Source organism: Limulus polyphemus, unplaced genomic scaffold (assembly GCF_000517525.1).
Source record: "Limulus polyphemus unplaced genomic scaffold, Limulus_polyphemus-2.1.2 Scaffold451, whole genome shotgun sequence".
Classification (NCBI taxonomy): Eukaryota; Metazoa; Arthropoda; class Merostomata; order Xiphosura; family Limulidae; genus Limulus; species Limulus polyphemus.
The window spans coordinates 124,735-137,048 of NW_013666061.1; the positions used below are offsets into that span (position 1 = coordinate 124,735).

General features: G+C 36.3%; 1 protein-coding gene across 5 annotated transcripts in view; it reads right to left on the reverse strand.

Annotated features, from left to right (window-relative positions):
- Positions 1–520: 520 nt before the first annotated feature.
- Positions 521–12,314, reverse strand: part of LOC106458360 — a 142,917-nt gene continuing 131,123 nt past the window's right edge. For all 5 annotated transcript variants that reach the window (XM_022384553.1, XM_022384552.1, XM_022384549.1 and 2 more), the window contains one exon: positions 521–3,655. In XM_022384553.1, the coding sequence (XP_022240261.1) occupies positions 3,465–3,655 (191 nt within the window). In that variant the 3' untranslated portion in view covers positions 521–3,464. The remainder of the gene's footprint in view (positions 3,656–12,314) is intronic.

Below are 12,314 nucleotides of genomic sequence, written 5' to 3' on the forward strand. Positions count from 1 at the left end.
ATGTAACTTAGGTATTTTCATTATTCACTATTTGATTGCTTCTTCTGCTAGTGCTTGTCCATTTGAATTACACCCATAAGCTTGTAAAATGTGTTTCAATGTTCACTAAAGAACTTAATATCAGAAATTAAACAGAAAATTGCAGTTTCTCTTGATCAATGTATTTAATTTTTCTAGTAGTATTATATATATTTGTAATTAAAAAAATACCTAAACAACTTCGTATATGTTAAATGGAATTTTCCTTTAATGATGAAAGCTCACAAATGTCAGTCAAAATATGTTTTTGTACAACTATAATTGTGAAACATTTAACATTGTTACTGAAGAATGGTAACAAATGGTAGGGCAAAAGATGCATATTTAATATATTACTACTAGATGGGAATATCTGGAAAGCATTACCAAGCTTGCTCCATATTAAGTTACATATTGTCATTGATAGATGTACTGAGTAAATGCAATGAATATCAGTAGGTATTAAAAAGTGATTCAGTCAGAGACAATGAAGAGTTGCCAGAATACTTTTACTGAACAGCTTTAACGAAAAAAAATATATTTATATATATTTTTGTAACAAATTTGCAAATAAAGCCAACCCTACCAGTTTAAGGGCTTGGCTGGAAGGGTTTTGTACATGCAGTATTAACCCCTAGAGATCTGTTGCACTAGCTACAATATAAATAATCAGTTATATTACTAGCAAAGATTTTTTCCAAATGATTTTCTTTTGGATTATCTGATAATGCACTGTGTTAAAATGTTTGTTTTTACAAATAGTCATTCTGTGTAATTTTCCTCCACTGCATTTCTAATATCCAAGAAAATTATATTATCAAATCACTTTCTTAATGAAATGTAGCCTATAATGCTCTTTGTTTTCTAAGGATCTCTAAAGAGTTATTCATCAACATATATGACTTATCAATAGGAAGCCTTAAAAGATATTCCTTTACATAATCTTTCACTCAGCATATTACTAGAACACTTACATCCCTTTATCACAAAATAAACTTATAGCAAATTTCTTGACTAGATGAGTTATCAAAAAAATCTCCAGTTTATACTAGAAAATCTTGATACTGATTCTAGTGGTGGAATTAAGTGTTTGTGGTAGTACATTAGTAAAGTTATAAAACCAGAACCGAGACATTAATCAGCACTGTACTAATTTCTTTAGAATTAGATATTCCATCTGCAAACTGCAAATGATGTTTGTATTAATACGTCATATTTAGGGTTCACAAACTTATCCTTATAAATATATAACTTGTAATACATAACAGAACAGATAATGCAACAGTAAGGAATACTGTTAAATATCTCACTAGTATATACTGAATAGGACTTCCATCCCATTTTTAATGATGTAATAATCCAGACATTTGCACAGCATTATTATTTTATTAGACTTAAGCTTAAAGGCACATATTTTGACTGAAGTATGTATGTATCTTAATACATCTCACTTAAACTGATAAATGTTTCAATAATAAATGAAAACTTTCAAAATATTGGGACTTTGAACAATAAACTGTATTCATCTTTATAATTAAAACAAAGAGCATAAAGAAGTTTAATAACTTTATGATTGTTCTTTAAAATAAAACATTTATGCAATTTTCATGATAAGATATTTGCCTATTCAAAATCTTTTACTTAGGTAAACAAGTCCCCAAAACATTGAAAATTGAAATTACTTGGAAAAAATAAAACTAGTATGTGAAAGATTAACAGTTCCATCATTCATACTTGCAATTTCACTAAATGTCTTTAGTAGTTTTACATTTTAAATGTGAAATTTTCTCTACTGTTGCATTATCAAATATCTTTTAAAATAATAATTAAAAAATGAGAAGTTCTCCCAAGGAATGCACAAAAGTTTATCAATATTTCAATCTCCTGTAAAATAATTCAGGGTACAACTAAAATTAGGTTACACAATTTTTCTTTCTTACAAAAGTGAGAGACACCACTGAAGATATTTTCAGTTATTTTAAAAACTTAGATTCTGCAGTGAAAAGTTCTAATTATTATTGTTGAAATTAATAGTAGCTTAACTAAAAACATACTAAAGATGACTAGTAGAAAAAATGCAACATTAAATAAGGAATATGACTAATAGAATAAATGAACATTAAACAAGGAACGTGTAATACATTTTGTTACTGCTTGGAATAATGCTGAAGAAATACTTCAGAAACAAGTTAGTTGTTATAAATTGAATAATCATACAAAGATCCTCCTATTAATCTTAACTATTAACTAATATCTACTTTTCATGAAAAAAGTTTAATTAACAGAGCTCAGCTACTAATGTGGTAAAAGAAAAAGCCCTAAATCAAGCCTATTATCTTTCTCATTTGGGAAGTAATGGAGATTGACAGGTAAACACTATGGACCACTCTTAATGGTCTGTCATTCTTTAACTGTACGTGTAGCTCTTAAGGATTCATATTCAGTAAATAACTAAACACCATAACTGGCTGATAAATGTTTGCTTTCTTGACATACATCAGCCAATCTCATTAAAGCTTAATGGTCTACGTTTACTATTATAAATACACTTGCTTTAACATATAAATACAATTTGGTTATAATTTATCCAAAAATAGTCTTAAGAGAAGCAGCAAATAAAATTGTATGATCTTGATCCTTGACAGTCTAGACACATACAACAGCAGATATCACAGAGACATATGCCTATACTCATATAGTTCAGGAACTCTTTATAAGCTCAAATAACAATAGTAACAATACACTTGACATACATAACAATAATCACGACAAATTATTCTTCATAAACCAGGCATTTCTTTGAAAAGATGAAAAATGAAGTGAACTTAAAACACAGTACAGCTTACAGAAATATTTATACATTAGTTCAGTATCTTGATAGAACAAAATACTAGTAGAACGCTATTTTTGTAAACAAATAATTAGCTTTTAGTTTATCTGGTTACACTTTAAATACAAGAAACCCAAGTTTATTAAAACCAACAGAAAAAAAAAGATAAATAATTCCAAAACAAGTGGGTTAGTAAGAAGTATCACTATTTTCAGAACAAAATCAAGTGTTAAATTAACTTTCTGATCTTTCAGTGGAAAGTGTTAATTTGAAAGCTGAAAAAATAAATATACACACATAGTAGACAGACATAGATGCTAAATTTATTCATCTCCTACATTCAAAAAATAAATATAATATTTAATTTAAACTGATATTAGGCACCATATGATAAAAAACATTATATAATGCAGAGAATGCACTTCCCTTCTAGTCACCACTAGAATTCAGTATAACTTACTTTAATCTACTTAAGAGAGGAATACAAAGATACCATGTTTCTCATGAACTTTAGGCTGAAGATAAGAAAATTTAGCTATTTTTTTTATATATATATATATATAAACATAATATCAATGTTTAGATTTATTTGAAGTCGTTTGCCAACTAATGTATTCTAATAATTTTGCCTTTCAGTTGTATAAGCAAATGGATTAATTTCGTTCTTATCTTCTTTAGTGGACCTATATGTGACACGTCGAAATCTATCCTTTTTACTTAACAATGCACGTCCCGTTTTCTTTTCATTGTACCTCAAGTTGTAATAGTCACTTGATCTTGGCTTAAGAATTTCTTTTGAGACACCCCCTGCAACAATAAATTAAAACAGCTACACAGATATACACAAATCAAGATGAAACTGAGATTTGATATACACAAAATAATGAACACTAGATATAAAAAATAAAACATCTTTACAATTTATAAAAATTTACAATAGATACAGAACAAAATTTGTGAACAGCTGTTCCTATTATGAGAAAAACTATTAGGTAATTACTGAACAATAACATCACACAAGATTTAAAACCCTAAAACTGCGACTCAATTGTACAGAAATTGACATTCTGGAACCGAGTGGCAACTTGGATGAAGAGAAAAATCTGGAAGAACTATTTCTCATATAAAACTTTTTATAACCTTCGAGTTTGACCTTTTCTTTTATAAAGTGCAATGAAACTAAAAAAAAATCTGTGTTAATGAAAAGTCTTCCCAATGCTAGGCTACTTTTTCTCAGGCCCATTCCATTTTGACCTTTATTTGCACTATAAGAATGGTTTTCAATACACTCATGACACTTAGGACATTTTGCACACTTATTGATGTTCAGTTATTTCTTTTAACTTTCATATGGTAAGGTTTGGTAAAACCCATCTCAGTCTTTCAATCACTTAATGATTTAAAACAATGATAGTGGTTACAATTAGGAGAACAAAGTATCTTATTCCTACTATTCCTTCTCTTGTTTTCTTTTTCTTATTGAATTTAATGTTTTTGGATGACCTCTTTCCAATTTCATAAATTTCAACAGAAACCCCCATCATGACTACATCTGCAACATTTGCAACTGATGTAAACATCACACCTTCCAACCTTGCATTTGCAACTGAGATTAGGGTAAACATGACCTTTGGACATTCTGAAAACAGGTCTTATATAAGCAAAGACGAGAAACGAGGGAAAATGTGAGGTGTTGGATTTGATGAGATAACACAGTACAAAGTATATGCTGGGAAGGGGATTAAGGCAACTGGATCAAACAATGAACCCAATTGATGAGTGTAAAATGGGAGAGATCCTTGGATGAAAAGGGTTGCTAGGAAATAATGAGATGGGAATGGGAACTATGGAAGAAAGCCATGCAGAAAATATAACAATGAAGGGCACACACAGGACATAGAAGTCTATTTGGATCAGGACAGGGTAGAGATGAGAAATAGAGGGTAGAGAAGTAGGCAAAAAGAGATGAGTTACCCTCACGAGCTGCTGAGGTTCTGAGGAGAAATGGACAATCTGGATAAAGTAGAAGATAGGTATGGTGGTAAAGTTTGCTTGTAACGTTGATGGCGAACAAATCAGACCATTAACACCCACAGGCCAGAAGGAGAAGGAAATCAGCCTTAAGGGACATGTGAAACAAAGAACATGAGGAAATAGGTTCAAAAGGAGGTAAAGTAAGGTAATGGAGGACCTCATTAATATCCCAGTCCGGAATGGCAGGTCATTGAATCCAGAAGGAATGGATTAACATGGTAAGGACGGATGAGACAAAAATCCTGCAGTAATGGGAAAGGCGAAAGGTATGGGATAAGGCTGCACAATAACCTGAAATAAAGGAGACTGAAGACCCCCAGTCAAAAAGCCACGTGAGAAATTCGGATACACCAGCAACTACAGCAGCCAGAAAACACCAAGTCTGGGACCATGTGCAAAAGATCTTCCACTTTCACTGATACAGTAACATGGAGGAAGGAGAGATGGATTAGAACAAATGAGAAGCTAAATGACAAGAGAAATCAATCTCCTTGCTAAGGACCAGACAAAAGCCAAGCATGAAGACAGAGGACATGAAGTGTGGAATGTAGAACCGGTGACCGGGTTGATGAAGGAGGTCGGGTAATAAATGAAGTGGTACTGGTGGGAATAATTGTAGGTGGAGTAAATGAGGAAACCATGGTTGAGCTGGCCAGTAAAGAGCAATCAGAAGGACCTAGCATAAAATGGTATGGATCAGGGAAACTACCTGATGAAGTAATTGGATAAGAGGATAAACATGTAGGAATTTGTGTGCCCAAACCTAGCTGAAGACATCTATAGCCAAAGCCTGGGAATGAGAAACTGGGTACCAAAATAGGGGTAGCTGGTGATTGAGGGTGGTGGAAAAAGCATTAATGTGAGGAACACCCCACAAACTGCAAAGCCACCGAAAAATGAGAGATGAAGGGACTACTCCACCAGGTAAACCTTGTTGGGGTGGAAAAGACATTCTGCCATGAGGTTGAAAGCACTTGAGACATGATGCACAATTAAACAAATGTGTTGTATGTGGGCCCAATGTAGGAGATCCAATGCTCAAAAACAGAGGGATTTCAACCGGGTTCAGCCTTAGTGATTGATATAAGCCACCACTGTGGAAAAAGAAAGTGGCCTCAAACCTGATGAATGGCTAGGAGCTCTAGGACGTTGATATGTAAAGATTTTTCATCTAGAGACCAACAACCCTGGTGATCGACCCACACACCTCAGCCCTGAAGGGATGCCTCTGTAAACTGATGCAAGTCCTGATGAAAAGGAGGAAGTAGGACACCTGCCAATGTGCGAGTCTTGTCCAACCACCAAAGAAGATCGTCTACAAGGGAAAGAGGAAGGGCGATGGGATATCCAAGGGATCCCGAGCAAGGTTCCATTGATCATGCATAGTCCATAAAACACCAAACAACCACTGAAGGGAGTGCATGTATGCATGGCAGAGGGGGATTAGTGGTGTCATAGAAGACCACATTCCCAAAAGCAACAGAACCTTGTGTGCAGAAAGTAAGGGAGCAGACATGGCATGGCAAAATGACAATTCCATAGAATGGAGTCTGAGAGAAGGTTGGGCCCGACTGAGACGAGTGTTGAAAAAGACACCCAAATGTATAAGGTACTGGATAGAACTTAGGAAGGACTTCTCCAATTTGATCAACCACTCTACCTGAGCTGCTTTGAGAAGGAACTGACAAGTATGGCAGGCTAACTCCTGTTTGGAATGGGCAAGAAGCAGCCAGTCATCCATATAAAAATGAAAATGCAGCCCCAGGGCATGAAGATGAAGAGCAAAAGCTCATACCACCCAACAGAAAACGTATGGAGCCAAAGCCAGCCCGAAGAGTATGGCGCAAAAGAGGAATACTACCCCTTGATGGACGAACCAAAGATAAAGACAAGAGCATTTTGAGATGGGATTATGTAGATAGGCATTGTCAACATCCATCTTGGTCATCCATAGGCCTGGTGAAAAAGCCCACTGAAGATTGAAGTAGAACTCCATGGTGAAACATGGGAGGTAAGCAAAGTGATTGAGGCAGGACAGATCAATGACAGGCCTCCAATCCCTGGTCTTTTTGGGAACAACAAACAGACAGGAGTAAATCTCCGGTGAATGACGTGGAACATGTTCTATAGCCTATTGGGTGAGAAGGTCCTGTACTGCCTCTGATAGATGCTGGCAAGTTACTGGATCGTGAGGAGAAGGGAAGGAAACAGGTACCTGGAACAAGAGATGGAATTTCAAATCCCTCTGACAAAACCTGAATAACCCAAACATCAGAGATGAAAGGGCGCCACCAATGAACAAAGGCTGCAATGCGAGCTCCCACCAGGTAGTCACTGGAACTGTTGGTGGCATATCGTGTGTTGTCAAAAGAAACGGTGAGCCGTGGCACTGCGGGAGGCAGGGACAGGTTAGGGATAGGAAGGAGAAGGATGGGAAACTGAAATAGGTGCCACACTTGGCTCTGACTGAGATAAATGTGAAACTAGATGGGAAATGGTAGAGTGTTGCTGGGCAAATGCCACCCGAGACACCAAGGATTCCGGGGACCATATCAAAGATGAAAAGCCATATGCAAACCCTAGAGATAAGGAGCAGGTAAAGGTAAACAGCATCACGACCTAAAAGGTCCCAACAACAAAGACACCATGTATGTAGAGCCAAAGACGATAAACAAGAAGGTAAGGATGGAGAGGGTGTCCCCAGAAAACACCTCAGGATTTCTGTGAAGAGCCTCAGACAGGAGATGGATCATAGAAAGCTACAACAAAAAGGTCATGAGAGTAAGACGGAGGTGGGAAAATTGGGCATGGGTGAGATTAAGGGAGATTTGTGGCCCGCTCCCAAATGGGCAAAAACTGAACCCAACAGCTATTGGTCGACATATGGACAGTCTGCCCTATGAAATGCAAGGACCGACTGATCCGAAGCCCATGGGGGAAATAGGCATACTAACAACAACACCAAACTGAGATTTGAATTGGTCAGCATGAACCCAAATGTCAAGGGATGGATGAAACACCAAATAGCATTGGGAAGTATGTTCATGTAATAACAAAGGACACAGGTCATAAGATATAGGAGCAAGGGGTAAAACATCGTATACCTGAGAAATAAAGTCTGCAAAAACTGTGGATGGCTGAACAGAATCATCAGGGAGGGTATGGGAAGGCATGGCAAATTCAGGAGGTGGAAACAGGTGATAAGAGTCGTCATCAACCTGAACCGATTCCACAGGTTCAGGAGGAAGAGGGGCAATTTCTGGAGATAAAGGTTGACCCATATTACATTCAATCTTCCTGCAAATAAATGTAGACAAATCTCCCATTGGGTCACCAGCACCTGATGCCTGTGGTATAGTGCCTCTCGATCATATGACACCCAAACTGATGACATTAACTTTGGAATTCGTGGTGATGTAGTTAACAAAAGCGCTTGAAGTAAATAAGAAATGTAACTGTAATATGGGTAAGTGAACTGAAATAATGTAAAAAAACAACTGAGTATTGTAAATTAATTTAAACCAATTCGAGATAATACAAACTCAAACAAAAACAGATGAAAAAATAGACACCTGAGTGCAAGCACTGCCAAACGAGAAGGGATAACTTGGTATAGGCACATAGAGGGAGTCACAGTGTACTATGATCCTACTAGTGAATAGGTAATGCACGATGATTTGTATGAGATATACATTGGAATCCTTTGATTCCAATAGGGGGTGAAGAAGGCTTGTGGCATGCATAATAAAAAAGTTTGCATTTAGAGAGCAGCAATGAACGAGAATAGCTAATCTTGTGAGAGGAGGGAAGTATCATATTGGAACATTTTTTTGATTAAGACAACTATTCTAAAGTGCTAGATAGAAGACAGTATAAACAAAAATAGAGGATTTGAGCCATTTAAACTGGAATTGCTGATATCTAAGCTTGCTTATATCAGCTTATAAGTAATCATACTTATCAACCTACAAGTTTAGCATCAAAGGAAGAATGATACATTTGATTAATGAATCATGACATTATTGCACGTGACAACCATAAATTAATGTATTTAAATACAAAAATGTAGTTGTATACAGTAACAGTAACAAACAACAAAGTAATCTGATAACTGTCCTTTCTTACTCTGAATATTTGTTCCAGTAATGATGTTCTCCCATATTCTGATGAGTATATTATGTCGACAAAAAGCAGCAGGTTGATGTAATATATATTTGGATCAAATGTAGCTAATTTCATTAGTTCCACAACATCAATAAAAATTATTTAATATTAATCTCTTTTTGACCAAATTCTTGCACTAGAATATAAATTGAACCTGCTAAACTTTATTTCTAAAATTATATAGTCATACTTTGTAAATACACACTTTGGTCAATAACAGTAAATATTAACTACCTCCCCATCAGATTCTTTTGATGCAGTCGATTGACAGTACTAGCTGTACTGATCTTTTTTAACATAATAACTTAACAGCCATTACATTAAATTTATCTTTCACTGTCATAATATATGCATTTTAACAACTAGTAATAATAGGTTAATGGTACAAGTTAAAATAATTTTCCATCTTAATTGTTACTTTGTCATATATTAGCCAAAATACACTGCATCTAAATAGTATGAAACATACAAAAAAACATACTGGTTTCCCATTATTTTCACAAAAGTTAAAAATTTTTGTACCTGAAAATGTATTTCAGATAGCTATTTACCTCTCTGCACAACTAAGGGCTATTATCTTGCATTCAACATGGAATTTCCTATGCATGCTATAAACTCCCATCCCTACACGTCTACATGTATTGCGCAAGCCTATGATGTAATCATCACAATGCTCATTCTTAACAGGCAGATGAAATGCTCCAAAAATGTGAGGCTGTGCAGAGAGGGAAGTACCTATCTGAAATACATTTTCAGGTAAGGAAAGTTCTAAATTCAGAAATGTTACTCACTTCTCTGCATCACTAAGAGCTAGAACCCCCATATTGAGGATGGTGGAGGGGCCAGTAATAAATTACAAATATGAGCTATTTTCTGAAATAACAACAGAAAGAGAAATCCCATGGGGTGCATTATCCAGGAGAATGGGAGTCACCCAGTGGAGTAGCATCTGTTGGGAAACCACATCCTTCTCAGGCAAGGAATACTCTTCACCTAATATTTTCTTTGGTACTGAGATAGTAGAGCAAAGGATATCGCGAAGATCTAGTGCTGGAAGTAATGTCTCACCAAGCTGGACAGAACATTAAGAATATGTAGTGTGACTAAGAATCAATTCTATAGATATACTGCTGAAGCAGTCTTGAACATCCCATCTCAACAGTAGGCACTAAGAGGGGAGTATGGGTTTAGCATTTTTCTTACACCTCCCCATACTCAAAAGTGGGTAGTTTGATAAGAATAGCAATGAATGTATTAAATTGGAGATAAAAGAAAATTTGGAATGGAACAATTGCATGATGAGGAAACAGAGAGAGATGGGAGAAAACAACTGATCACCCTTCTGTGCAGTCCGAGTCTTCAAAAGAAAGAATTGGTCAGGGGACAAAACAACAGGTCCTTATAATTTTGAAGATGAAAGAAGGAAAAGGTATGAATGTTTGAACAACAATGACCACAAGCAAGTAGAAGGAGAAAACAGCCAAAATAAAGGGAAAAATGAAAGGTGTGGATAACACTGCTCAGTAGCCAGCAATCATTAAAACGGATGGGGCTACAGAAGAAAAAAAAACAGGTAAAGCATACATACGTCCCAAAAATGGGAGCCTACCTGTCAAGTAATGTAAGAAACAACCATAAAATTGTCAGAAAGGATCATCATGAAATGACCCAACAACTGCAACAGAAAACTTTGATAAGCCTCAAAAGCTGCAGATATTTCGAGAATGTTGATAAACAGAGGTCATTTCACCAAAGACCAGGCCCCAGAGTAAGTGTAGGTGACAAGAAATGCTCCCCCTCCAACTGGAAAGGAAGGCATTGGTGTAAAGATGCAAGTTAGGTGGAAGGGGGGAATACTTTGTGTCATATTATAGTGATCAACCCACCACAAGAGATAGGAAGAGAAAGATGAACAGAAAGGCACAAGGGTAGATAAGAGATTGAAGGACATATGCTACAGATCCTCTAGAGCCCATTGAAGGAGACGCATTTGTAGAGACCTGAGACCCCTCAAGCAAAAGAACCTCTCTCTCTTAAGGCATGAAGATGCAAGAAGTGGTTAAGCCTGCTCTATACACAAATCAAGTAAAGTACAGAGGATCAGAGAAAAAAATAGGATAAGTGAGAAGATGAGTTGAAAGAGGAGGTGGCATATGAAAAGCACAGACAGACATGAAGAAAGAGCTTGAAACCAAAGGTTTCAAAGCCTAGAATTGTTTCCTAGGATGATTTACTATCTAGTGTCTTGATGGCCCATTCTGTGGGAGAGGGAATAGCAGGTAGATAAAATAAGACAAGAAACAGGAGAGGGATTAGCCCCACAGAACTTCTGTCAGGTCAAGTAGCCAACAGAGGTACCCGTGATCTAGCAAGCAGTCCCAGTCCATGAAGACAATGAATCAGAAATATCCCCAAAGGCTGGTACAGTGAGTAAATGGGCAAGACTTGGATCAATGAAAGAGGAAGAAGAGAAATGAACAACCCACAGAAAAGCATCTAGACCAAAGAGATCCTAAAAAAATAAAAGAACCAAGACAAAACAGAGACATTAGAGAAAGAGAAAGAAATCAAAGGGGCAGGGAAATAAGAATGTCTCCATCAAAACAATTAAGGTCACAAAGAAGAGCTACAGTGAGGAGGTACAGCAAAGGAGTAAAAATAACATTAAGATAAGTAGATTGCAGGAAAGAAAGAAAGAAGAGTACTCCAAGCAAATAGAAGGAACACAAGAGATAGGGCTCAAAACATATAGAAGAATCATGACCTTAGGCCATAGCAAAGTAGTCAGAAAGATGAGAAGGAAAAGGAAGACAATGACCAATGTAGAGGTGGGTTACAAGGAGGCTGCTCACAGATTAAAGCAACCTAAGAGTAATTATGATATACAAGCAAAAGAGAGAGAGAAAGTCACTACCTCAGTTATGAACAAGATAAACTGAAAAAGAGAAATTCACTGTTTCTCACCATAGAGAGAAGAGCTAGAAGCATAGGCTGGAGGTGGAAAAACTGGTCAAAACTGTCCACAGGTGAGGCAGGCTGCACAGAAGGCAACAAAAAAGAATAATGAGGGACCTGAACTGGAGAAGTAGGTAGAGAGTAACTGACTACATGCATGATAAAAATAACATCATGCTTCAAAAGCATCAGCAGTGAACATGTTGTAACACCATGGTTCACCACAGCCCTATAAGATTGTGATAATTTAACATGTTCACTATAATCATAGTACCTCACCTCAGATTGAAACCTGAGACCTATCATACACCAG